This window comes from Capra hircus, chromosome 1, assembly GCF_001704415.2.
Source record: "Capra hircus breed San Clemente chromosome 1, ASM170441v1, whole genome shotgun sequence".
Lineage (NCBI taxonomy): Eukaryota > Metazoa > Chordata > Mammalia > Artiodactyla > Bovidae > Capra > Capra hircus.
Window position 1 is genome coordinate 71372763 of NC_030808.1, and position 27913 is coordinate 71400675.

General features: G+C 35.4%; 1 protein-coding gene across 9 annotated transcripts in view; it reads right to left on the reverse strand.

Moving 5' to 3' along the window:
* The window catches only part of DLG1 (discs large MAGUK scaffold protein 1), a 266358-nt gene that overhangs the window by 125381 nt on the left and 113064 nt on the right, over positions 1-27913 (reverse strand). For 6 of the 9 annotated variants that reach the window (XM_013963629.2, XM_013963622.2, XM_013963613.2 and 3 more), the window contains one exon: positions 9033-9131. The exons of the other annotated variants lie outside the window; for them this stretch is intronic. In XM_013963629.2, coding sequence (XP_013819083.1) covers positions 9033-9131 — 99 coding nt within the window. The remainder of the gene's footprint in view (positions 1-9032; positions 9132-27913) is intronic. 9 annotated transcript variants of the gene reach the window in all.

The window sequence follows — 27913 nt, forward strand, 5'->3', positions numbered from 1 at the left end:
TCCTTCATAATCTGTTCCTAGAGCAGCTGGCACAAAGCCTGCACAAGCCAGGGCAGAGTAGGCAGAGAGACGGCAGCCAAAAAGGACCCTGTTCTTCAAATATAGGGAAATCTGTGTTCTGGTTGCTACCTCTGATCACAGAGGTTTCAAAGAGGCAGTGGCCATTATTGCTGAGCCTCCCCCAAGTAATATAAATCCCTCCCCCTCTGGCTGAAGTGACTCCTAGTTTTAAAGGGCAAGTGTCTCCTCCCATAATTTCATTTGTCTCTTTCCCCTTTTGAGAATCAGACACTGAAGATTAGAATATTCAAAAACAACCACATATATGAGGGAAATCACAAAGTCATTGTGCATGCCTGGGGAAGGTGTAGGCATAGAAAAAAAATCAGAGAAGATTTTAAGGTTATCGCATAAGCTGATTTTTAGCACAAAGATAGCCTACAGCAATCAAAAACTCAAAAACAAAAATACCCAGCAAACTTTAAATCTGATTTCCAGAAAAATCATAAGATTCAAATGTTCAATTTCCAACAAAAAATATCAAAAGGCATGCAAAGAAATAGGAACATATGTTCCATCCAAAGGAGGGAGAGTGAAGAAAAAAGAAACTGTCTCTGAAAAAGAGCTGGTGGCATATCTATTAGACAAATGATTTAAAGCAACCACTGTAATATCCAAAGAACTAAAAGACACGGTGCACAAGGTCAAGAAAAGAATGTATGAACAAAACGGAGAAAGCAATAAAAGACAGAAATCCTAAAGAGAAACCAAAAGGAAATTCTGAAGCTGAAAAGTGAAGTAATCGAAATGAAAAAGTCACTAAAGCAGATGTGAGCAGGCAGAATTAGGAAACCTGAAGATAGGATGATGTAAATTCTTAAGTCTGAGAACAGAAAGACTGAAGAAAAGTAACCAGTCTAAAGAGACTTGTGGGCCATCATTAAGCAGACCAACGAACATTGCGGGAGTCCAAGAGAGAGATCAAAGGGCAAGAGACAATATCTGAAGAAATAATGGGTAAAACATTCCCAAATCTGATGAAAGACATGAACATAAACAATCAAAGAAGCTGAAGAAACTCAAGGTAGGATGAACTTGGAGAGATTCACACTCACACACATTAAAATCAAACTGCTGAAAGACAAAGAGAAAATTGTGAAAGCAGTACGACAAAGTGACTCAATATACAAGAGCTCCTTTGAGGTCAGGAAACACTGGGCTGGTATATTCAAAGTACTAAAAGAAAAACACTGTCAACCGAGAACCCAGTAACTGGCAAAATAATCTCGCAAATATGAGGGAGAAATTATGACATTCTCAAATAAACAAAGCTGAGGGAGATCATTACTTATAGACTGGCCCTGAAAAAAATGCTAAAGCGAATCCTACATGTAGAAATGAAAGGACACAAAACAGTAACTCTAGGTGTCTGAAGAAATAAAGACCTTGGTAATAAGGATAAATACAAAAAAACTCTTTGTTGTCTTAATAGTGTTTTGTAACATCACTTTTTGTTATCTATATAATTTAAGAGACTAATATTTTTTAAACTATATTTTAAAGAAGTGGACATGTTAGTCACTCAGTCATGTCTGACTCTTTGTGACCCCGTGGATCCTCTACCCATGGGGTTTTCCAGACAAGAATACTGGAGTGGGTTGCCATGCCTGATCCTGGGTCAGGAAGATCCCTGGAGAAGGGCATGGCAACCCACCCCAGTGTTCTTGCCTGGAATTTTATATTTTAAAAGTTAGTCTAAAAGTGAATTATTCATACAGAAGCAATGTCAACATCAGTAAATAACTAAAATCAATTAATAGCCCAGAAGTTAATATCATAATAACTTTGCTTTGTAATTTCACATTTATTTTCTACATAATTTAAAACATGAATGCATTTAAAAATTGTTAGTTTACGTTTTTGTACATATAATGTATAAAGTTGTAATTTTGTGACATAAACAACTGAGAGGGATGAGGATGTAACTGTTAAGAGGAGCAGAGTTTTTATATATCATTAAAGTTAAACTGATATAAATTTAAATTTGAGTGTTATAACTTCAGTATATTAAATGTAATCTCCATGGTAACCACAGAGAAATTAGCTACAGAATATACATAAAAAGAAAAATGAAAGGAATTTAAACATTTCACTACATATATAAAAATTAAAAAATCAACCAAACAAAAAATAAGACAATGCAGGAAATGCAGGAAATAAACCTATAATAAATATAGAAAATAAATAACAAAATGACAGAAGCCTCTCCTTATCAATAATTACTTTAAATGCAAATTGCTTAAACCCTCCAATCAAAAAAAGGCAGAACGGATAAATCCACATGACCCAACAATATTTTCTGCAAGAGACTTCATTGAGATTCAAAGATGCAAACAGGTTGAAAGTGAAAGGATAGAAGAAGATATTCCATGCAACTAGCAACTAAAAGATAGGAGTCACTATATTAATATTAGATAAAATAGAAGTTAAATTTAAAAAGTTACAAGGGACAAAGGACATTACATATTAATAGAAGGTTTAATACAGTAAGAAAATAAAACAATTAACATTCAAGTACCTAATGATATACCATCAAAATCTATGAAATAGAAAGTGACAGAATTAAAGAGAGTAAACAGTTTTACAAATAGTAGTTAAAGATTTCAATGTCCTGTTCAAAATAATGTGTAAAATAGCCAGACAAAAGATAAGTACAGAAAAAAATGACTTAAATGACACAATAAACCAATGTGACCTAACAGACATGTTTGGAACACTCTGCCCAACAACAGGATACATTCTTTTCAAGTGCATTTGGATCATTCCCAGAATACACCGTGTTAGGCCACAATTATGTCTCAATAGATTTAGTAAGAAAGTTGTCATACAAAGTATGTTTTATGTCAAAAATGGATGAAGATAGTAAGCAATAATAGAAGCAAACTGGAAAATTCACCAAGTTGTGGAAATTAAATGACATACTATTAAGCAATGAATCAAATAAATAATAGAGAAAATGAGGCCAATAGTTATTTTTTTAAAAGATCAGCAAACTGACAAACTTTTAGTTAGACGGACTAAGGGAAAAGGAGAGAACAATAAATTATTAAAATCAGAAATGACAGTGGGAACACTATTGTTAATTCAATAGAAACAAAAAGGATTATAGAGTTATGAGCAAGTGTAAGCCAACAAACTGGGTAACTTACACAAAATGGAAAAACTCCTACCAATGAGGAATCATGAAGAGAAAATTTTAATACTTTACTCCTTGGAAGAAAAGTTATGACCAACCTAGATAGCATATTCAAAAGCAGAGATATTACTTTGCCAACAAAGGTCTGTCTAGTCAAGGCTATGGTTTTTCCAGTGGTCATGTATGGATGTGAGAGTTGGACTGTGAAGAAAGCTGAGCGCCAAAGAATTGATGCTTTTGAACTGCGGTGTTGGAGAAGACTCTTGAGAGTCCCTTGGACTGCAAGGAGATCCAACCAGTCCATTCTGAAGGAGATCAGCCCTGGGATTTCTTTGGAAGGAATAATGCTAAAGCTGAAACTCCAGTACTTTGGCCACCTCATGCGAAGAGTTGACTCATTGGAAAAGACTCTGATGCTGGGAGGGATTGGGGGCAGGAGGAGAAGGGGACGGCAGAGGATGAGATGGCTGGATGGCATCACTGGCTTGATGGACATGAGTCTGAGTTGAACTCCAGGAGTTGGTGATGGACAAAGAGGCCTGGTGTCCTGCGATTCATGGGGTCGCAGAGTCGGACACAACTGAGCGACTGAACTGAACTGAATTAATAAGGAATTGAATCAGTAATCAAAAATCTCCTGACAAAAGCCCTTAAAATCTGATTGTTTTCCTGGTGAAATCTACCAAACATTTGAAGAACTACCATCAATTTTTCTCAAGTTCTGCCCTAAAATTGAAGAAGAAGGTATACTCCCCAACTTATACTTTAAGGCCAGCATTATCACTGTAAGAAAATTGCACACCAATATCCCTTATGTATACTGATCCAAAAATCTCAAAAAAATTGTATTCAGCATTATACTAAGAGGTTTATATACCATGAACAAGTAGGATTTATTCCTGGATTGCAAGGATGATTCAACACAGGAAAATTGACCAATGTAACATACCACATCAATAGAAAGAAGAGGAAAGAAAGAAAAAAAAAGAAAAACCAACATGATCATCTCAATCTATGCAGGAAGTATGTGACAGTATTAAATATTTTAACTAAGAATATAAGGAAACCACCACCACATATTAAAGGTCATATATGAAAAACCTACAGTAAACATCATACTTCCATGGTGAAAGACTGAAAACTTTCCCTCGAATATAAAAAACAAGTCAAGCCGGCCCACTTTCACAACTTCTATCTAACAAAGGACTGAAAATCAGTCAATTAAACAAATAAGAAGAAAAATTATTCAGCAGCTTCAGCTGCAAGCAACAAATTCTGGTAAATTCTCTTTTCAATTTTTATTCTATTATAAATATTTTCTATTTCCTTGCTATGGCTTCTTAGACATACCCATCATTTAAAAGTAGACATTTAATTTCTAAATACATGAGATTTTAAAGTGTCTGATATTAATTTCCCATTCTGATATTATTTTCTCATTTAAATGCTTTCTTCTCTATAATCACCCTCTGTTTTTCCAGTCTTCTAACTTTATTAAAGTTTTCGATCCCTCTTTGTAAATGTTACATTGTATTTGAAAATATGTGGGCTATTTTCAAGTATCTTTTGATACTGATCTCTAACATAATTCTACAAGGATAAGATAACTGTATGATTTCAGTATCTTTAGACCACCCATTTTTTGCACCTGGTCTTATGTCCCTGGATATGTTCCAGTGTCTCCTCGTTTATAATCTATGGGAATTTGAACAGAATTTGTATCCTACTGTTGTGTGAAAACTGTATAAATCTTAATTATGTTGAACTGGTGAAGAGTGCTTTTCAAGACTACTATATCCTTCTACTTCTCTGTATATTCATTCTATTAATTTTTGAGAGTTTGATATTGAAACTCCAACTAAAATTCTTAATTTAACTATTAAAAAAAATTGTAATATGTAATAGAACTACATATAACCATGCTCTGTATTTTCCAAGTCTCTTGTAAATGTGTTATCATATTTTCATAATTTTTAAAAATGGCCAAAACAAGGGGTAGTCTGACCCTCCTTTCTGTTTCCCCATAAAGCATGAAATAAATTTCCCAAATGAAAAAAAGAAAACTATCTGTTTGCAAATAATATGATCATACATGTAGAAAACTCTGAAGGAACCACACAAAAGTCTGTCAGAACTAATACTTAGCAAAGTGGCAGTAAATGGTCTACATACAAAAATCAGTTGCATTCCTATATACAAACAAGCTGGCAAGAAAACAAAAACAATTCAATTTACAACAGTATCAAAAAGAATAAAAACAGTTAGGAATGAACTTAGCCAACCCTCACATTCATACATGATGACTGGAAAAACCATAGCCTTGACTAGACGGACCTTTGTTGGCAAAGTAATGTCTCTGCTTTTCAATATGCTGTCTAGGTTGGTCATAACTTTCCAAGGAGTAAGCGTCTTTTAATTTCATGGCTGCAATCACCATCTGTAATGATTCTGGAGCCCCCCAAAATAAAAGTCTGACACTGTTTCCACTATTTCCCCATCTATTTCCCATGAAGTGATGGGACCAGATGCCATGATCTTCATTTTATGAATGTTGAGCTTTAAGCCAATTTTTTCACTCTCCTCTTTCACTTTCATCAAGAGGCTTTTTAGTTCCTCTTCACTTTCTGCCATAAGGGTGGTGTCATCTGCATATCTGAGGTTATTGATATTTCTCCCAGCAATCTTGATTCCAGCTTGTGCTTCTTCCAGCCCAGCATTTCTCATGATGTACTCAGCATAGAAGTTAAATAACCAGGGTGACAATATACAGCCTTGACATACTCCTTTTCCTATTTGGAATCAGTCTGTTGTTCCATGTCCAGTTCTAACTGTTGCTTCCTGACCCGCATATAGGTTTCTCAAGAGGCAGGTCAGGTGGCTGGTATTCCCATCTCTTTCAGAATTTTCCACAATTTCTTGTGATTCACACAGTCAAAGGCATTGGCATAGTCAATAAAGCAGAAATAGATGTTTTTATGGAACTCTCTTGCTTTTCCCATGATCCAGCAGATGTTGGCAATTTGATTTCTGGTTCCTCTGCCTACTAACACATATATACAGAATCTAGAAAGATGGTATTGAAGAATTTATTTGCAGGGCAGCAGTGGAGCAACAGACATAGAAAACAGACTTATGGACAAGGGCAGAGGGGAGGAGAGCGTAAGACGTATGAAAGAGTAACATGGGAACTTACGTTACTGTATGTAAAATAAATTGCCAATGGGAAATTGCTGTATGTCTCAGGAATCTCAAACAGGGGCTCTCTATCAATCTAGAGAGGTGGGATGGGGAGGAGATGGAAGAGAGGTTCAAGAGGGAGGGGATGTATGTATACCAATGGCTGATTCATGTTGAAGCTTGACAGAAAACAACAAAATCCTGTAAAGCAATTATCCTTCAATAAATAAATACAAGCCATTCAACGTATCTCTGTACCACTCTAAATAATAAGCATGATAATTTTCATATTTTCATAAAATTTAAATGACATGATCAATATAAAAGTACTCTGAAAGTTTAAAGTTCTAAAAATAATATGAGAATATTTTAAAAATTTATCATCTTTCTAGCTATCTATCTGTCCTCAAACTCACTTTGAAATAGACAAGTGTTAGCCCCCATTTTTAATAGATGAAGGGAGTATAAAACTCAGAGATGTTGAACAATTTGAGTCACAAAGCAGGACTAGACTCTAAATCTCAAATCTTCTGTTTCTATTTCTATTATCTCCCGATGCATCCAAAGTATAAAGTAGTAGATCTTTAGAAGAAAAACTGTATTTATTTAAAATGTTAAAATCAGGTTATATATAAGATTGGATTTAAAAATTCATTTGGGGACAAATATTTTAATCACTTTTATTAATTTTATAATGTAATGTTATATTCAATTACTCAGGTATACACACACTTATTCTGCAAAATGAGGCACACCCACGGCCTTCTCATGTAAAACAAAACAAATTATTCAACTATTCTACATAGAGTTTTGTAAGTATATTTAAAACCTAAAATGAGGTTAGGTAATATAAATAAGCCTCTCCTGTTTGTTTTTAAACTTGCTCCCTAGTTTACTGTCTCAAGCAAATATGAAGTAACAGTAATGATACAAATAGCCACGATCAAGTGCCATTATTATTCCTTCAATCACTGTAAAACATCTCAAGTAAGTACTACTATCATCATCAGTGTTACAGGTGAGTAACGAGATCAAGGTTAAGTAAATTGCTCAATTACACAGCTAGTAAGTGGTAGGAAAGTGAAAAAGTATTAGTTACTCAGTCATGTCTGACTCTTTGTGACCCCACGGACTATAGCCTGTCCATGAAATTGTCCGGGCAAGAATACTGGAGAGGGCAGGAAGTGGTAGAACCAGAATTCTAAACCAGATCCATCCAACTTTATTTATAATTACAAGATTATGCAATCTCTAAACAATTTTCAAGTGTAGTGTGATACTAAGCTAGGGACATTTGGAATAAATAAATCAGAGAACTTCTGAACAGGAGAGGACTGGTTCCTAACTGAATATAAGAGCAGAAATTACTTCAAAATTTCAAAGGGTTCTAGAAAACCATTTTGACATCAAAAGGCAAACTGAGGTGACATGACCAGAATAAACTTTCAAGTCTCCTACTTCAAAAAATATTGTGCTACTAAATCTTAGTTACTTGGAAGAACGTTACATTATTACAATAACCCTTTGTCTATGTAAAATTATATTTTATAATTTATAAATTCAATTTCTCTTTGCACTGTACAGAAAATATCCATCCGGACTTATCTATTCAATTCTTGGTAGTTTCATAATTTGACTTTTTGTGATTTTTGTTTTAGTGTAATATCTATATTTCCCCTAGAATCTTACTTTGTATAATGTTCTTACTGATTTTCACTTTTTAAGAGAGGAGAAGGGCACTGAGATGAGAACAATGAAAGGTGATAACCCATTTTTCCCCTTAACAGTACTTATTTTGACATAGCAAAAACACCATTTTTACTAGATTTTATGCTACAGGTCAATAATAGTAAAATTACCTAAAGATCCATTTGTTTACACATTAAAATGAGATAAAGACCTTTGGTGTAAAAGATCTCCATTATCCTTTTGTGATTTTACCTTTGGATAACTCTGTTGGTAGTGTAGTTACTGTCTTAACAAGCCGTCCCTTGGAACTACTAAAGCTCTGAAAGCTACAAATATTCAGATTCTCTGACATTTGGCTATTACCTCATTGTATTTTTTGACTGTTACATGTTAACTTAAAAAGATAAATTCATGATTTTAGAGTATTTTTACATTTACAGAAAGTTGCAAAGATACCATAAATAGTTCCCAAAGACTTTATATACATCAGTGATTATTTTTCAATAATAAATGTGAAGTATATTATCCCACCAAATGACAGAAAGATTATTTCCAAAGATCAACATATACTGGAAAACAAAATGCTATATATAAAAGGACACATATAGTACAAGATCAGGAGGGACAATTATTTTTACTATCTCTAGAAAATAAACAACCCAAAGGAAATAAATTTTAAAATTGTTTTGAACAGACTTACATGTATAAAAGGCGTGATAACAAATCTAAGGAGGTTCAATACAATGAAGTTTAGAATGTATCTTTTCTGTAGATAACCTCATAAAATGGCAAATATTGAACCCATCTTATATTAAATACCAGACATTTAACTCCCTAAAAATATTATTTGAAGTCCAAAGTGTGTTACCAAATCTAACAAAGAAACAGTTGAAATGACCTGAAAAGAATACAAATGAAACCATTAAGAACAAATAAAATTTTTATAAAGAAAAAAGAAACTAATAAAAACCTGTGGTATGATGGGTAGGATGACAGTATTCTCAGCAGGGACTGGCAGGACAGGGATCACAGGGACAGTGGGAGAAGAGGGAGATACAGCTTCTGTTGGCTAAAAATCATCAATGACAACAAATCAGGAAAAATATAAAATAAAAGGGAAACATATAACAGAAAGTTTCGTCACAAAGATAAACTATAGTTTTCAGAAATAACTAAAATAGGTAAAATAACATATTACTTCAATTTAAATGAGAAAATGCTCTTAGAAGTAATTATACCACCAATAATAATTTTAATGACTCCAGTTAAAGTAAGTGACTACTCTTTAGATGCTTAAATGAAAATAATAAAATATAATGATTTAACAATCCTCCTCCACTGGGAGATAAGACACTTGCTTCACAGACTAGAAAATATTTTTATAGCATTCAGGATATATTTGACCACTTGCTTACGTGCATTTAAAGAATCAATTACTCTCATGATTAATTCAATTATTTTTTAAAAAGATGTAAATGGAACACAGAAAGGGTGTCTTCTAAAAGTACCAATCTCTGTTACCTGGATTAATTCATAAATATTTGCTATATCAATGACATATTCTATATAAGAATTATTAACCTCATATCCTATATAAAACCTCATATCCTATACAAAACCTGGAAATTAATTGATGACCTAAATATAAGCATTAAAATCACAAAATTCTTTGAAGAAATCATAGGGATAAACCTGGATTTAACAATGGATTCTTAAATATGATATCAAAAGCAGAAATAAAAAAAATTAGACTGCATCAGAATGCAAACCTTTTGTGAAGCAAATGGCATTATCAAGAAAGGGAAAACAACATACAGAATGGGAGAAAATCTTGCAAACTGTACATCTGATGATGGTTTCACATGAAGAACAGATCAAGAACTCACCATAAAAAGACAATTAAAAAATGGGCAAAGGACCTGGAACAGACATTTTCCAAAGAGGATACACATAAGCACCAAAGTTCTTGGCAACACTACAACAGCCAGGACATGGGAGCAGTCTAACTGCCCATCAGCGGGTGAACGGATAAAGAAGATGTGGCACGTATGCACAACAGGGCGCTACTCAGCCATAGAAAGAGCAAAACCGGGTCATCTGTAGAGACGTGGACGGACCTAGAGTCTGCCATTCAGAGTGAAGTCAGTCAGAAAGAGAGAGGCAAGTACCCTATTTAATGCATATATGTAGAATCTAGGAAAAGGGCACAGAGGAACCTATCTGCAGGGCACAAACAGAGACACAGACATAGGGAACACACAGATGTATGGACATGGGGTGAGGTGGGGTGGCAGTGGGATGAACTGGGAGATTGGGATTGACGTACACTGACGTGTAAAACAGATAGTGGGAACCTACAGCATGGCACAGGGAGCTCAGCTTGGTGCACGCGGTAACCCGTATGGATGGAATGGGGGTGGGGGTGGGGGAGGCTCCAGAGGGAGGGGCATATGTATAAATATAGTTGATTCACTTCATTGTACAGAAGAAACTATGACAACATTTAAAAGCAACAAAACCCCAATTAAAAAAAAAAACAATAAGCAATGACAATCTATTCAACATTATTATTCATTAGGGAAATGTAAATCAAAGTGACAAAGACATATTACCTCACACCACTAGGAGGCAATAATAAAAAAGTAAAAACAAAAACAGAAAGTAACAAATGTTGGCAAGGATATGCAGAAATTGGAATCATCAAAACCTGCTGGTGGGAATGGAAAATGGTGCTGCCACTATGGAAAACAGTTTGGTTTGGCAGTCCTTCAAAAAAAACTACCCCTAGGATTACCATATGACCCACCAATTCTACTCCTAGGTAAATACTTAAAAGAGCTGAAAACTGGGACTTGAATACTTTACCCTAGTGTTCAGTGATGCATTATTCACAATAGCCAACAGGTGGAAACAACTCAAGAGTATCCATCAACAGATACAGAGATATAAAACATGGTGTGTACACACACACACACACACACACACACACACACACACACACACAGAGGATAGTCATTCAGCCATAAAAAGGGATGAAATTCTGGTATCTGCCACAACATGGACAAACCTTGAAAACATTATGCTAAGTGAAATTAACCAGATACAAAAGGTCAATATTTTGTGATTCCACTTATATTTAGAATAGGTAAATTCATGTAAAGTAGATTAGAAGTTACCAGGGGCAAGAGAGAGATGAATGTAAGGAGTTTACTGCTTAGGGGTTACAAAGTAAGTTTGAGATAGTGAAAAGGTTTTGGAAATAGATAGTGGTAAAAGCTGCTCAATACTGGAAATGTAACTGATGCCACAGAATTGTGAAGTTAAAATTGGTTAAAATGGCAAATCTTATGTTAGATATACTTTATCACAATTAAAGACCTCAAAAATATTTTAATGCAGAAAAGCAGATCCCTTCACAGTGCTGTTGGATATATAACTTCATACAAACTTTACAAAAAGCAATCTAACAGCTTTAAAAATGTTGAACTCTTTGACTTAGTAATTCTGTTAGTCTATCCTGAGGGAAGCTTGGCATGCTGTAGGCCATGGGGTCGCAAAGAGTTGGACATGACTGAGCGACCGAACTGAATTCTAAGGCCATATTTAAAAAGCAAAGGTATTAATATTCAATATATTCTTTTGAACATTGTATTTTGGAAAATGCAAAATATCCTAAATATAAGGTGTTGGAATGGTTGCACAAATAATGATAATTTCATAAGATTAAATACTATGCCCCAGAGAAGGGCACAGCAACCCACTCCAGTATTCTTGCCTGGAGAATTGCATGGACAGAGGAGACTGGTGGGCTACAGTCCATGGGGTCACAAAGAGTCGGACATGACTAAAGTGACTTAGCATGCAAATACTATGCATCAATTAATAATCATCTGTAAGAACAGTCTATAAGTCATATAGGATATTGCCTATGGCATGACATTAACTAAAAAATGGAAGATAAAAATTTTATTTAAAAAATGGAAAGAAATGTTTGATAAGTTAACCTCTGAGGACAGGATTATGAATAGTTTTTCCCCCTGCCTCTATTTTGAATTCTACTTTTCCAGTTGTCAACAATGAATATATAGTGATGCTATAATGCATGGTGAGGGATGGAAGATCTATTCCTATTAAGAGAAAAACAATTATAATATTTTACCATCTCATTTTCTAGAAAATAAACTGAAAATGTGTTTCACATTAATTGTTCAAAAAGATGCTAAAAATTTCAATCATTTTTATAAGACTATTAGAGTTGAAGAAGCTAGGGATCAAGTTTAACCCTTCATTTTACAACTGAGCTTAAGCTCACAGAAGTGAACTTGTGAGGAATGAGGAAAAGATCTGCTAGGCTATTGTTACCTGGATATCCTGTAGAAAGAAATTATAGGCCATTAGATATTGTTTCCTTTTTTCTTTCTTTATAATATTACCAATTTAAATGAGTTCTCTGTTTTTAAAGATGGAAAAGTTACAGAGATGGACAACGGTGATGGCTGCACAACACCATGAATGTATTTATTGACACTGAATTAACTGTACTTAAGTGTACTAAGAAAGGTTAAAATGGTAAAATTTTGTTACATATATTTTATCACAATTAAAAATAAATTAGGAATAAAGTCTCTGTCTGTCTTACTTGGGATTCCAGCCACCATTAATATATATTCTTCCTATAGGGGAAAAAAAAGTTGAATTCCATATTATGAGCTTAAAATAAATAATTTAGATGCTACCAATTCTCAATGGAATATTTATAACTTTTTAAAAATGTATGAAAAACCCAAGAGATTCTGACTCCTAATTTACGACAAAGAGAAAAAGATCGTTTTAAAGAATTTAAGTGAAGTCAGTCAGATAGAAGAAGACAAATACCACATGATTTCACCAAAAAAACAGAACAAACAAAATGAAAACATAGAAAACAGAGACTCACAGACACAGAGAACAAATGCACAGACGCCGAAAACGGAGGGAGTTGGCGGGTGGATAGGTGAAGGAAATTAAAAGGTATAAACCTTTAGTTACGTAAGTCACAGGGATGTAATATACAGCACAAAAAGTAAGGTCAGTAATATCAAAACTTTGTATGGGGAGAGATGGTTACCAGACTTACTGTAGTGATCATTTCATGATGTATGCAAACATCAAATCATTTAGTACACTCAAACCAACATAATATTGTTCAACTATACTTCAATTATTCTAGAAAACTACTGCTGAATCAACTGAATATACATATAGAAAATGAAATGAACCTTTACCCTACTACCTTACACCATATGTAAAATTCCAGATGGTTTACTGTCATATTAACAGAAGTACAAAAATTATATTTCTAGAAGGTAGCAATGATAGAATATAATTAGGATCTTGATGTAGGCAAGCACAGGTTGTTGAAGTCAGCAGAGTGAGGCAGCATCTGTGCGCAGGGAATGGACGGGTGCAGAAGTGGTGCTGGAGTTTAAGCAGGATGAAGAGGATATCACACGTGGGCAGGCAGTGGCAGAGGCCTGGTATTTTTGTTGGATCCCAAGTGTGACAGAGTGTCTGTGTGCCATGAAGTATAGAGGCCTCAGTGGAACAAGATGGGGATATCTCTTTGATCTTGATTGAGCAGGGTGGGAAGGATGTCCGCTAAGAGCATCAACAGTGATAGGAGGTTGCTGACATACCTGAGACTTGATCCAATAAGTAAATATATATATAAAGGATAGTGGGAGCAAGGGTTCTCACGTCAGAGAATGGAGTTGCAAACATGGAAAGGGAGAAAATCAGCATGAAATCTATGGTTCTAGACTAGATTTGGAGGCACTCATATGACAGCATGGTTTTCAATATATATAGAAAACACAGAAATAAATATGTGTTTACATATACATGTGTACCCTTGCTCCGTCTACAGAGAACATCTGGGAGCAGTAAGACCTCAATAGCATGAAAATACCTACCACTCAGATCTTGGCTTATAAAAATCCATTCTCTATTTTTTTTTAAAAAAGGAATCTTTGGAGAAATGACTCCAGAGCTAGAGCCTAGAACTTTCTGCCATGCCAGAAAATAAGGAGGTGCTCAAAGAATTGATGAGGCATGACAAAGGACACAGAAATCAGCTTGCTGAGGCTCTTATCAGTTACACTGGGAACGATGTGAGACTCAGATAACAATAACAATGGCATAAAGTGAAGTTGCTCAGTTGTGTCCAACTCTTTGCGACCCCATGGACTGTAGCGCACCAGGCTCCTCCATCCCTGGAATTCTCCAGGCAAGAATACTGGAGTGGGTTGCCATTTCCTTCTCCAGGGGATCTTCTGGACCCAGGGATCGAACCCAGGTTTCCCGCAGTGCAGGCAGACGCTTTAATCTCTGAGCTACCAGGGCAGACCCCTATGATGACATCAGTCAGTATGATGGCATAAACCCCACTGAATTAAAGAGGACTCCAAGAGTCTACACTTTTATAAATAACTACATAACAATGAAATGAATAGAGAGAAAAGCACATTTCCTTACAGTAGATGCCAATCAAAAATGTAGAAGGAATGACAGAGTCACAAAATTACAATCTGGCAACCACCACACTAATAACTCATTTAAGAAACATCAACAAACGTTAAGGCTTCCACTGCTGCTGAATGACCCTTCCATTTCATTCTAGTGGAATTAAGTTTGAGTGGGAGACACACACACAGACACACATGTATCTCCCCTACAAACTTTTATTAATTACAGTGAAGAAATCTAGCAGATACTATCTTAACCAAAGTTAACATCATCAGGGATGGGACAAATCAAAATCATATGTCACCTGATGGGATGTAATCAGATTATATCACTTCTGGGACATTCTTATCAAAGATGAATAACCTGAACATTAAACATCAGACAAACCCATGTTGAGTGATAAACTACAAAATAACTGGCTGTAGTCATCCAAAGTATCAGAGACAAGAAAGTCTAACATTTATCATATTTAATTTTTTAAAACAGCTTTGTTAAGGTATAACTGATATACAAGAAATTGTACTTTTAAATGTATACAATTTAATGAGTTTGAACATATGCAAACACCTGTGAAACAATTACCACAATCAAAGTAAGAGACATATCTAAAACCTATAAGGAGTTTCTTTTTGCCTCTATAATAGAGTCAGATATTAGCTAATTAATAATCCACTTTAACATAAAAAAGACAAAGCTATATGCTTATAACAAATTTCAAGGCCAAGCATAAACACTTCCTCCATTAGGCAGCTGTTCTCAAAAACCCTTTATGATATACTATAAATTCTTCAATATTACATTGTAATACTGGCTCTGAACCTATTCCAAATATATTTCCTTTTGACAGAATCCTTTAAAGGATCTGAATACCATTTTTTAAAATCTTAAACAAAACGTACACCATCTGATTCTACCCCACTCTCTATTAGGGCACTGAGCAAGTGCTTTGAAGAAGAACATATACCTCTGCCTCTTTCTTAAGAAAGGAAAATACTGCTGAGAAGTCTTCAAAAACAAATGCATATCAACACACATAATTTCCTAGCTACAATCAATAACCAGTTTGAGTCACAAAGGATTATGCAACAACTAAATAAGTCATTTAGTTTGCATGAAACAAAATACTTCCCTAAACAAATAATATCTAGTCAAATGAAGGTTGAGTGATGAGGAACAGTATAGATGTTAAATATGATAACAGAGTAAAAAGAAGAGACGAGGATATTTTGAGTGCAGGATTGAGAGCATGGTAAAATTCTGGTGAGCTGTATGAGATGATTCTAAATTGGAAAATGTCAAACTTAAGACTCTAATATGAATGATGAGGCAGCAATATACAGTAACCATTACATTTGGGTTATTATAGAAAAGAAATTCAGCCTAAGCATTTGAAACTTGAAAAATCTTACATACATATTTTATTAGACAATATGACTTTCAGGCCATCATCCTTTTTCTGTTCCATTTGTATCACGCAATAAGATCAGCTCCAAAGAGTTTTAGTTTTTTGTTTTTTTTTTAAATCTTCACCATGTGACTAACAACAGTCTCAGTTGTTTCTATCCATAGCAACACCATGGAATCATTAGCCTCTGAGGCCTCCTTCAGAGACTTGTTTCCATGACAACAGAGACTATAATATTAACACTGTCTCAAAGAATACTGCAGAAAATGGTAAATTCCCATACGGTACCTGGATTGTACAAATTTTAAAAGTACTTTTTAAATGCCAGTATCAAATTGATGGCTTTCTGAAAAATGTTTTAACTAATTTTTAGAGATACTTGTTATTTATTCATAGTTTTACATTTTAAATTTGATGTAAGAGCTTAAAATTATGAAAGCAGCTTTTAGAAAGATTTTGATAAAAAGTGGTCTGAAGCCTCATGAGGTATTAGCCACATGCTTAACATGTACTGCACATCTACATTTATGACTGTGTACCTCCTTCCTTCACTTGCACTCACTCCACTCAATACATGAAAAAATATATATATAGACAGAGAATCCTTACCTTTAATAAATCCCTTCTGCCTGAAATAGCTAAAGTGGTTTTTTATATGTGCATATGAATACTGTCTGATACAGGAAGAAACAGAAGGAATAATTAGGAGGCTGCTATGATAATCCAGCTGAGAGGTGATCAGTAGCTTCAACCAAATGATGGTAATGGTGAAAATGGACATGAGTAGTCAAATAAAGATAATTTTTGAATGTAGAAATGGTACCTATATGACTGATGGGAAGCTGGGAAGGATTACTAAGAATAACAACAACAATGGCCACTAAAAATTATCTTTTATATCATAGTCAGATCCAACCATAAAAGATTTACAATGCTTTCTGAACATATTTTTCTTAACTTTTTCTCACTTATAGTCTCATAAAACTTATAGTGCTCATAAAATTAAATTCTAAAGAAAGACAACTAATACCATACTACCAGGTAATGAGCTTAGAATACCCACAAAGATTCAACAAGTGCTAAGTAAATTTATAGCATATTTAAGGAAAATTAAATAAATGAATTAGCAGATCTTTTGTTATCAATATCTTCAAGAAAAATAATTACCCCCACGCCACTGTTGGTCTATAAGAATTTTCCTTCTTTTTTTGGTTTTTGTATGGTATAGTTTAATATTTTAATTAAGTTCCTTTGTTTAAATTTCTACAATGTGGTATTGAGACATGTTTCTTTGAATAAATGTCAAAGAAAATATCTAAGAGGGAAAGAGAAATCAAGGAGAAGAACTGCAAGCTTTTCTTATGTTTATAGAAGGATAAAATGCAGCACAATAAATTTACCAAAACCGTTTGGGAATCACTGTACTCAACAGGGGTCCAGAACCTTCAAAGTAAGTTTTTGTCACTGCTTAGATCTGGTTCCTATTTGATTCAAATGCTCATTTTGCCACATTTACTCCAAATAGTACATTCAATATAAACTCCATAACATGTTATTTGAACCAGCTGCATATGATATTCATATCAAATTATCTCTGAAGCAAACAGCAACAAAACTAGGTATATTCTGAAACAAATACTAAGGGATTAAATATAAATTTTTGATTTTAAAATAACAAAGGGGAGAAAGGAAAACAGTCTAGTGATCAACAATCCTAGTATAGAAGCATGAGTGCAAATCTGTTAGTTTACACAGACAGAACATAGTAGTTCATGAATCCATCAATATTTCAGTTTGCAAGATTGATATTTATGAATAGTTAAGGTAATCATCCCTTCATTATAAAAAGATAGCATTCCATCAGCATTCAGCCATTCACTTTGTACTGATACAAGGATGAGCCAACAATCATTCAAAATTTCAAGTAAACAGAAACCCAAAACTTGAATTTAAAGCTGTGGTCATATAATTAACAAACAGATATGAAACTACCAAATGCAATATGCTGCCTGCCTCCCCACATTTATCAGACTATGGCTACAGAAACACACACAACCATGGACTCCACAATGACTAACCTAAAACGGGACCTCAGCACTTCCTAGTACTCATACATTTACCCTATTTTGCTCATGTTTGTACAATCCCTGATGATTCAGGTCACTGCTAACCTTTCTGAAGCGATCTTCTATTATTCTCCTCCCACTTAGTGTTTCGGCCATACTGGCCTCTCTGCTGTGTTTCACACACTCTAAACAAGCTCTGGCCTCAGAGTCTTTTATTCAGTCTTCCTTTGCCTAGAATGCTCTTGTCCCAGATATCCACATGACCCAACTCTGTAACTTCTTTTATGCCTTGCTCAAATAACACCCTTCAGTTGAAGCCTCTCCTAGTTATTCTACTAAACCCACCCCCATCACATACACACAAATATACACATTTCCTATTGTTTTCTCTTTCTACCTTTTCCCCAGTATACTATATATTTTAATTATGTTTGTCATCTGTCTTCTCCCTCTTTAATATAAGCTCTATAGGAGTAAGGATTCTTGTTCCTGTATACCTAGCTCCTAGAATAATATCTAGCACATAGAAGTAGTTAATATATGTTTCTTGGATGAATGAAACAATATAACTGACAAAAGAGACTGAGTTCATCAGCACTCTAGAATGATAAAGTGACTCAGAACAGATTGTGTATATCCATCCCTCCCCCTGCCCACTTTCATTCTATACACATAGAAGACACTGCTAAGAGAGTCTGTGTGCTTGGGCAGTCACTACCAGTCACAAAGTGCTCAAGATGTTCTAGTATTTGATGACGTTCAAAATAGAAAAATGCCCCAAAATTGCCAGTTTCATGTTGTCCTCTGTCTGCATGTGTGCACTACAGTCTATAGTGTTGCACAGTCATCCCCTCTGCCAGGCTCCTCTGTCCATGGGATTCTCAAGGCAAGAATTCTGGAGTGGGTTGCCACGGCCCCTGCCAGGGAATCTTCCCAATCTAGGAATCAAACCCATGTTTCTTATGTCTCCTGCATTGGCAGATGGATTCTTTACCACTAGTGCCATCTGGGAAGCCTTGTTCTCTGTCTAGCAATAGTTAACTGCTTAATAATATCCTATGTGAAAGTAAACATGTCTTGTTCAAGAACATCTGCTCAAAAGATTTTCTCCTCTTTCCTTTTTAAACTGTATTAAGTAGTAAATATCACTGACAGATCCTATTTGAAGCCTGCGGTGCCCTTCTTCCAAACTTCTGGGTTCTCTTAACCTCAACTTGACCCCTAGGTCCCTTCTCAGATGGTAGCTGCTTCCTATTGTTACTATCTCTGTTTTATTTTGGTGTTCACATGTTTCCTTTTCAGTTCTCCAATTCCTTTTAAATCACCATTCATATTACATTTTCCCTGTTAAAATGATTACTGTGGTGTCTGTTTTTCTGGCTGGACCTACTCAAGGTTACCAATCCTCTTGTCAAAACATAATTCTTCATCATTCTGTAATAAGATTGCTTCTCGGTATCTCCAGATTCCCCACTTAAAAGACCAGAATATTTTACAGGATTAATTTCACGGGTGGTTGTGAAAGTGGTGATAAAGATGATGACGATAGGTTCTTTACTGATGTCAGGTATTACAATAAGGGTTTTGCGGGTTTGTCCCATTTAATGTTTTACTAAATCTTGATCTTTGTTTTCTGCAGGTGGAAGAAAGAGACTCAGAATTTAGGTAATTTATCCAATGTGCTACAGCTAAAATAGAACAGAGCTTTAAACTCAGTCCATCATCCTCTAAAAACAACACTCTCAACCACTGCTCTCCAAAATCCTGCTATGTATTTAGTATAGTTGAAGCATTTAATTCCTAAGGTTGATATTTATCTTTTTCTGCTATATGTCAAAATACTTACAAAGTGATTATTTTTCAAATTTATGATGCTTTGATACATTCGATGGTTCCAGCAAGATTAGTCGTGAGTTAAATACAGAAAAATGAGGCTGGGATACATTTCGTTTCAAATTGCAGATTATAATCTTCAGTTATTTGCCTCAGAGCCAACAAAAATTTTGTAAGGCAATCAATTGGTCCCATTCTGTCATAACAACAACTTCCTTATGCTCACAGCTGGCTGAGTCAATAGTCACAGTTTAGATTTCAAAAATACCGATAATATTGCTCAGAAAGGGACTAAACTGGGGTCTGCTAATGGATAAAGAATGAACAGGCAGCACTCCTGTTAAGAGGTGAGGCGAAAAACATCTTTTAAATAAATCTGTCTAGGGGCAGAAGTTGTGTTTAGGATTCTAAAATTCTACTTCTTCCAGATGTGATACCAGTTGGTTTACACTTGCACAAAATAGGTTCAGTCTTTGTTAACCGATCTGTACATGCCTGTGTAATTGCCACATCAGTTGGTTTATTTAAAGTTTGGTAAATAAGCTGGTAATTGTAGGATACCATTCTCTGCATGATCTGAATAGCTACTCTTACCTTTATCAAAATTCTAAATTTTGATATAAGAACAGAGGACTGAAAAATGTTATCTAAATAACAGTGCCAGGAAGTACACAGTGAGAAAAATCTTTAAAGAAAATGACACTATGTCAAATTTTAACAGTAAGAATATAAGTTCTTCATATATTAACATATATGCTTCAACTTTTTCACAGAAGCCTTTGAATTAGTTTTGAAATAGACATGATTTTATAAAATCCTGTAATGCAGACTTATAATTTTAAAGCCATAGTTGTACATAAAAATGGCTTGGGAACTTTACAATGGCCAAACCATATTTAGAAGTTCCAAACTTCTTTGTAGCCATCATCAGATTAAATGAAAATAAACACACATAATTAACTTTATTCAGTCAACAAACAGTCATCATCTACATTCACTGCTGGGAGCCAGCACGGGAGATCCCACCCATGACAAGGTCATGCAGAGAGACCTGAAGGGCAAGGCGAGTCAGGTCTCAAGGGGTCCTCTGTCTGAGCATCTGCCCCGAAACCAAAATCTGTCTGTTTACTGTCTGCTATACTATACTCTTCTGACATTACCACCTTTTCTCTGGAAAGAGTTAACTCAGAGCTCCAGTTAACAGTCTCCTGCATATAAAAAGAATGTCTCAGTTTAAACCCCTTTAATGGCTTTCTAACTTACCTCACCAGTCTCCCCAGACTTTTACAACTTGTGAATTGTTTACAGCCCCCCAACCGTGAGAGGCACGAAGCTTAAAACATCTTAAAGATATAGAGCCTTCTGGAGAAGGAAATGGCAACCCACTCCAGTATCCTTGCCTGGAAAATCTCATGGACAGAGGAACCTGGTGGATTGCAGTCCATGGGGTCGCAAAGAGTCGGGTACGACTGAGCAACTAACACACAATCTGGTTATGAAATAAATTTTAAAAAAAAAGAAAAAAAAAAGATATAGAGCCTTTTAGAGTTAAGAATTAATTTGGTGAAGAGTTTGTTAATGTTTGCCACCAGGCCTCCATATCCTTTATCTTTTAGGCACCTGGGAGAATATTAATCAATGTAAACAGGATGCAGAAATAGGAATATAGTAGTTTTGATGTTAGCAATACTAGACTTTTGAGTTAATGAATTTTCTCTTTGTTATAAATCACTGTACTCCTTTTCCTTGTTATAAATTGTTGTGTCCTTGCTATGTAAGAATGTAACTTTATTTACTGCTTTCTGAGAGTGGCACCAGACTTTGGGAAGAACCAACAATATTACCCTTATCGGAAAAGGGCTGTAAAATGTTAACTGGCCCTCTGGCCAGAAGATGATGTAAATCACCTAAGACTTATATATACAACTAGGTATGCAGAGAGAAAGCCTGGTCTCAATAAGAATCAGGGCTGCTGACGCTGCATAATTTTATATTATCCATTGATCTCTATGTACAAAAAAGGTATAAAAGGCCTTTACGGACAATAAAGGAGGGGCCAGTCACTGAAAAGACTGGTTTCCCCTGTGTCAAATCTCTCTCTCTCTTTCTCCCTCTCTTTTTCAGGCTGAATTCCCATCTGGGGCTCGGAGGCTCTGCCCTGGCTTCTAAGACCCACAAGAGAGGGAGCCTAAGGCAGGGCACCCTCCGCTATTCAAGTGGGCACCGGTGGCCTAACATAGATAGTGCAAGTTCCTTGTCTTGGAACTTTATTAGTTTTCCACGTAAACCAAGTTATTCAGCCTCTTTTCTCCACTAAATTTCCCACTACACTATTCTTTCCTAATCTTTTATATTTCTAAATAAGTAAGTTTTTCCTCCCCTTCGAATTACCCTGGATCCACCAGGGCAGGACCCCGGCAATTCACCACTCTACGCTCTAGGGATATAAGAAAACATACATCTATCTTATCAGTTCTTGTGAAGCTTTTGGTTTTGCAGCTGATATTAACTCATTACCCAATTGATTACTGAAATATAGTTGTGATAAGAGGTATGGAATACAATTCTCATGAAAACAAATACTCCTTGAAATAAGAAAAGAGCAAAAATGTTGTGCATGTTGAATGTCCTATTCTGACCCCAGAGGTTATGGGCCTGTCATTTTTTAGTACTGTTATTAACAGATTATTTTAAAAGTTAACCCTAAAACTATATATATCATGCACACATACATACATGTTAGATATTAGACATTAAAATATGCAAATTGCAGTTTATGCAATAAAACATATATATTGCTATGTGTCCTTGACAAAAAAAAGTGAAAGTGAAAGTTCCTAGGTTGTGTCCAACTCATTGAGACTGCATGGACTATCGCCTGCTAGGTTCCTCTGTCCATGGAATTCTCCAGGCCAGAATACTGGAGCGGGTAGCCTTTCCCTTCTCCAGGCGATCGTCCCAACCCAGGGATCGAATCCAAGTCTCCCGCATTGCAGGTGGATTCTTTACCATCTGAGCCCTCCTTGACAAAAGGACAACAACAACAGTTATGACACTACACAGAAACTACAAAGATGTACACAACAAACTTTGTATTTATGAAGAGCTTATGTAACAAACTTTGCTTACTCAGTTCTTCAAACAATAGCCAATCTAATCCACCTCAAGCTATCAATGTTATTTTAATAGACTTTAGACTAGAAAGTACAGAGTTCCCATATAACCTTTGCCCACACACATGCATTGCATCCCCATTATTAACATTTCCCACCTGAGCTGTACACTGCACAGTTGATGAATCTACAATGACGCATCACTGCTATCCAAAGTTCATAGTTTACACTAGGGTTCATTCCTGATGTACATTTACAAGTTTACACAAATGTATAATGTCAGGTATCCACCATTATAGTACCATACAGAATAGTTTTCACTGGCCTAAAAATCTGTGCTCTATTCATCCCTCCCTCTTTCCTAACTTTGGCAACTAATCTTTTTACATCTCCATAGTTTTGCCTTTTCCAGAATGTCATATAGTTGGAAGCATAGAATGTGTAGCGTTTTCAGATTGGTGTCTTTCCCTTAGAAATATGCACTTATTGAGTTCTTCCATATCTTTTTAACACTTAATAACATTTTATCTACCCACTGAAGGTTATCTGGGTTGCTTCCAAGTTTTAGCAATCATGAATAAAGCTGCAATAAACATCTGTGTGCAAATTTTCATGTGGAGGTAAGTGCTCAACTCATCTGAATGAAAGCCAAGGAGTGCAACTGCTGGATTAAAGTCAATCTGGTATTTTTTTTAAGTGAATATAATCACTGTAAACTTTTTGTTTAATCTTCATCTTTATGCTTTTCTAGTGCCCAAATTACTGGGTCTTAAACACCACTTAAACATATTTTTGAGTAGCTGTGTTTTGGGTATAAAGGGAAACAATTTCTAAATCTGAGTAATGGCATTTTTATCAAAAGTACTGGCCTTTTGAGTAGGAAATTCAACTTTGTCAAGAGACAGCATCTCACAACCAGTATACCATAATTTTTATCCCAACTTTGATTGCTTGGTAATCATTACTCAAAGAGACTGTTTCTACCCATTCTCCAGGAAATGTATTCTACTATCAGAGTTGGTATTTCCAAAGTAGTTTAAGAGGATTATCTTCTTACTCTATCTTCCAGTTTAATACAAAGGCATTACACTGCTGAATATAAGCAATTTCTTTCTTTAGAGATGAAGAAAAAAATATATATTTAAATACATTTAAGTAAATACATGAATGTATTTTATACATACATATATTTGACCACTTCAAAATACAACTATCATTAGGACTGAGGCCAAATGTTTAAAACGTATATAGATAAGGTTAGGCCAATTCATGTTGGTCCAAGGTGGAAATGTCTTGGTGTGAATATTTAGACCTGCTGCCTGGGAGGAACTGTCATAAGATAAAAGCTTATAGATAATAATACCATATGCCTCTGTTTGCCTGGGAAGTTTCCCTTTTCTATCAAAAGTACTCCAAGTTTGGTCAGTGAGTGATACATTCATCCTAGTTATAAGGAAACTTAATAGTTTTTCTCTTCTTCTATCCCTGCCTCACCTCCTCAAGGTGAAGGGTAGATAAGAAGAGCATCATCAGCTGGAGGATCGGTATAACACTGAAGTGTGACATGTTTCACAAAACGTTTAAGAGAGAATTCAGATGGATTAACAATATATAATAATAAAGAGTCAGGCAGCATTAAGTGCTATGAGGAAAAATGTTTAAAAAGATAAAAGGACAGTGATGTCTGGAATGAAGGAGTGCCTGCTACCTTAGATAAGAATCTAGAAAGATCCTCCGAGAAGGTAACAGATGAGCAGAAATCTGAAGGAAGTGAGGAACTGAACTATGAGAATATCTGAGGAAAGAATGTTCCAGGCAGAGGAAACAGTAACATCAGGTTCTGAGATAGTCACATGCTTAATTTATTTGAGAAATAGGAACAAGGCCAATACAGCAAATTAAGTGAGGGAGCAATAGGAAATGGGATTACAGATACTGCCAGGGACTAGATAATAAAGGGCCTTTTGAACTATGGTAAAGAAGGATTTAGGATTTTATTATATGTCAGATTGGAAGCCATGGAAGAGATAAAAACAAGATAATGACATGAACTGACATTCTGTAAGGATTCCTCTGGCTTCTGGGTAAAGAACAGACTGCTGAGAGTGAAGAATGGAGACAGGGAGTCCAAACAGATTATCTACTGCTGTAGTTCAGGCAACAAATTAAATAATTTTAATTAGTCATTATAGAGTAGCGAGAAGTGGTTAGATCATATATTCTAAACACAGGGCCAATAGAATTTGCTATTAAATTGTGTGAGCAAAAGAAAAAGGAACAGAAGATGATTTCAAGGGTTTTTTATCTTCAGCATCTCAGTGATTAAATGAAGATGGGGGAAAAATAATATTAGAAACTATTTTTGACATATTAACTTTCAGATACTCAATCTAAGTGGAGATATGGATTAGGAAAGCTAGATATACAAGTCTAGTGAACAGGGATTAATTAGCTCTGGACTGAAGATATGAATATTGATGTTAATTAAGGGCACGTGAATAAGATCAACTGAAATATGAGTATAAAAAAAGAAGTTCAAGGATTGATGCCCTGAGTTACTCTGTTAGTAGTTAAGAAGAGGAAGAGGATATTGCAAAGGAAATTGAGGTTGGGAGAGTAAGGAGAATGGTGTTTAAGAGTTAAATGAGAAAAGAATTTAAAGGAGGGAGTGAGTAGTCAATGCGTAAAAAGCTGTGGAAGGGTCAAGTAAAATGCAGACTGAGAATTGATCCCTGGATTTGACAGTCTATACTCCAAGAGGGCTGTTTTAATGAGAGGTATTATGCTGAGTATGTATGCTGATGGGAATACTCCAGTACAGAGGGAAAGGCAGATAATGCAATGAAGAGGAAATTTCAGAACTCTCTGAAAAGTCAAAGCTGAAGATTTAGTACAAAAGTGATGGGTGAGATTTAAGAACACAAACGGATTATTTAACAGGATGGGAGACAGAATAAGACCATCAATTGAGAATGAGGGCCAGGAAACAGGTATTGGAAATTTAACATGCAGTTTTGGAGCCAATGTGGAGGAGGCAGAGATGCAATTAACCAAGGCTGGATCTTACCATTGAAGTGACAAAGGAGCAAGCAAGTTAAGGTTATGAAAGGTATTCTTTGAAGTTATGGGCCAAGGAATTCGACCAAGGCAAGGAGGGAAGTGGGAACATGAAAGAAGTGACAGATAGTAAAAAGCTGGGCTGGAGGTCTTTAGAGGGTAAAAGAAAAATTGTTATAGAGGAGAGAGCCGAAAAGAAAGGAAGTCACTTTGAAATGTTTGCAACCGAGATTTTGTAAGTGATATACTCAATGAAAATGAGTTCTTTAAAAAAAATATATATATATATTTATTTATTTGGTTGCACTAAATACCAAGGATCGAACCCAGGCCCCCAGCATTGGGAGCATGGAGTCTTAGCCACCAGACCACCAGGGAAGTCCCTAAAGAGGTCTTAATATAACCATTTAAGCAGGTCACTCAAGTGAAAGAAAAAAATAAGAATCCTAGAGGTAAGGATAATCAAAGAACTGAGAGGTCAAGATTTTGGAAGGATCACATCAGGAGACTGAAAATCTCAAAGAATGATTACATGAATAGTGGACAAAGATAAGATAGTAAACCTTGGTTTAAATCATCAGTGTAAATGGTGGTTCAAATCATCAGTGAGCAGATGTGTATGACTAGATGCATAAGATGTATATGACTAGACATGAGAGGGAGTAGAAGACACTGTCAGTCTGATGACAGATACATTTTTTGAAGAGAGAAGTTACAATCATCCATAAATATCAATAATAAGCAAGGAAGACATCATCTCCACTTGTTGGTCCCAAGGTAAACAGGATGTGCTAGATAGTAATTCCACTTTTTGTGAGGGCTACAGATAAAAACAGTAATCTTGGAGGAATGCCAGATTTCTATGAGAGAAAAAAGGTGAGATAAACCATCACAGAAGAGTTTGACGATAAAGGAAACCTTGGTGATCATGAACTAGGAGTTCCAAAGAAATGAAGCACAATGAAAAGAATTGGGAGATCACAGATAAACCGGAGTTTAGAACAGATCAGAGTCAAACAGAGATAAGGAAATAAGTGACAGTGATCTGGAAGGCTTGGATTTTTTGTAGCAATTAAGATGAAAGGAATGCAAAGTATAAAATTAGTCCTGATGGCAAGCTTGGTAAAAGATTGTGTGTGCCTGCTAGTTGGTTCAACCTGTCTGACTCCTCGTGACCCCATGGACCACAACCTGCCAAGCTCCTCACTCAGTCCATGGGATTTTCCAGACAAGAATACTGGAGCGGTTTGCCATTTCCTCCTCCAAGGGATTGATCTTTCCAACCTAGGGATCAAACCTGTGTTTCCTGTGGCTCCTGCATTGGCAGGGGCATTCTTTATCACTGAGCCATCTGGGAATCCTAGTAAAAGGTGGATAATCAGTTAAATTTTAGTTGTCTAGTTGTGATTGATTTAGCATTTGCAGAAGTGAGTGTTGGGAAAGAAGGCAAGATCAGGGAACTGGCGGGCTTATCAAGAATCTGAAGTGCTCATTGGGTTCTTCCCTTAAATTCTGCAACTGAGGATTTAAAAGTGTACAGAATGTCTGAATGAACTGCACCATCCTAGGTACTGTAATTCCTAATTATCTAATTTGAATTTTAAGACTATTAAAACTAAGCAATAAAAAATAAAATAATAAAACAAAATAATAAAAATAATAGCTGCCAGGCACTGTACTAAATATGTTACATGCATTTAACTATTTAATCAATTAATGAAGTTGATGTTATTGTTTTCATTTTGGGGACAGTATATCCAATGCTCCTAAAACTTAAATCTTTTCTACTCCAGAATGTACCTGTTTAGGATAAATAGTATGCTTTTATATAAATCAGCCTATTTTTCTGGTATCTGAACAGTGGGCATCTAAA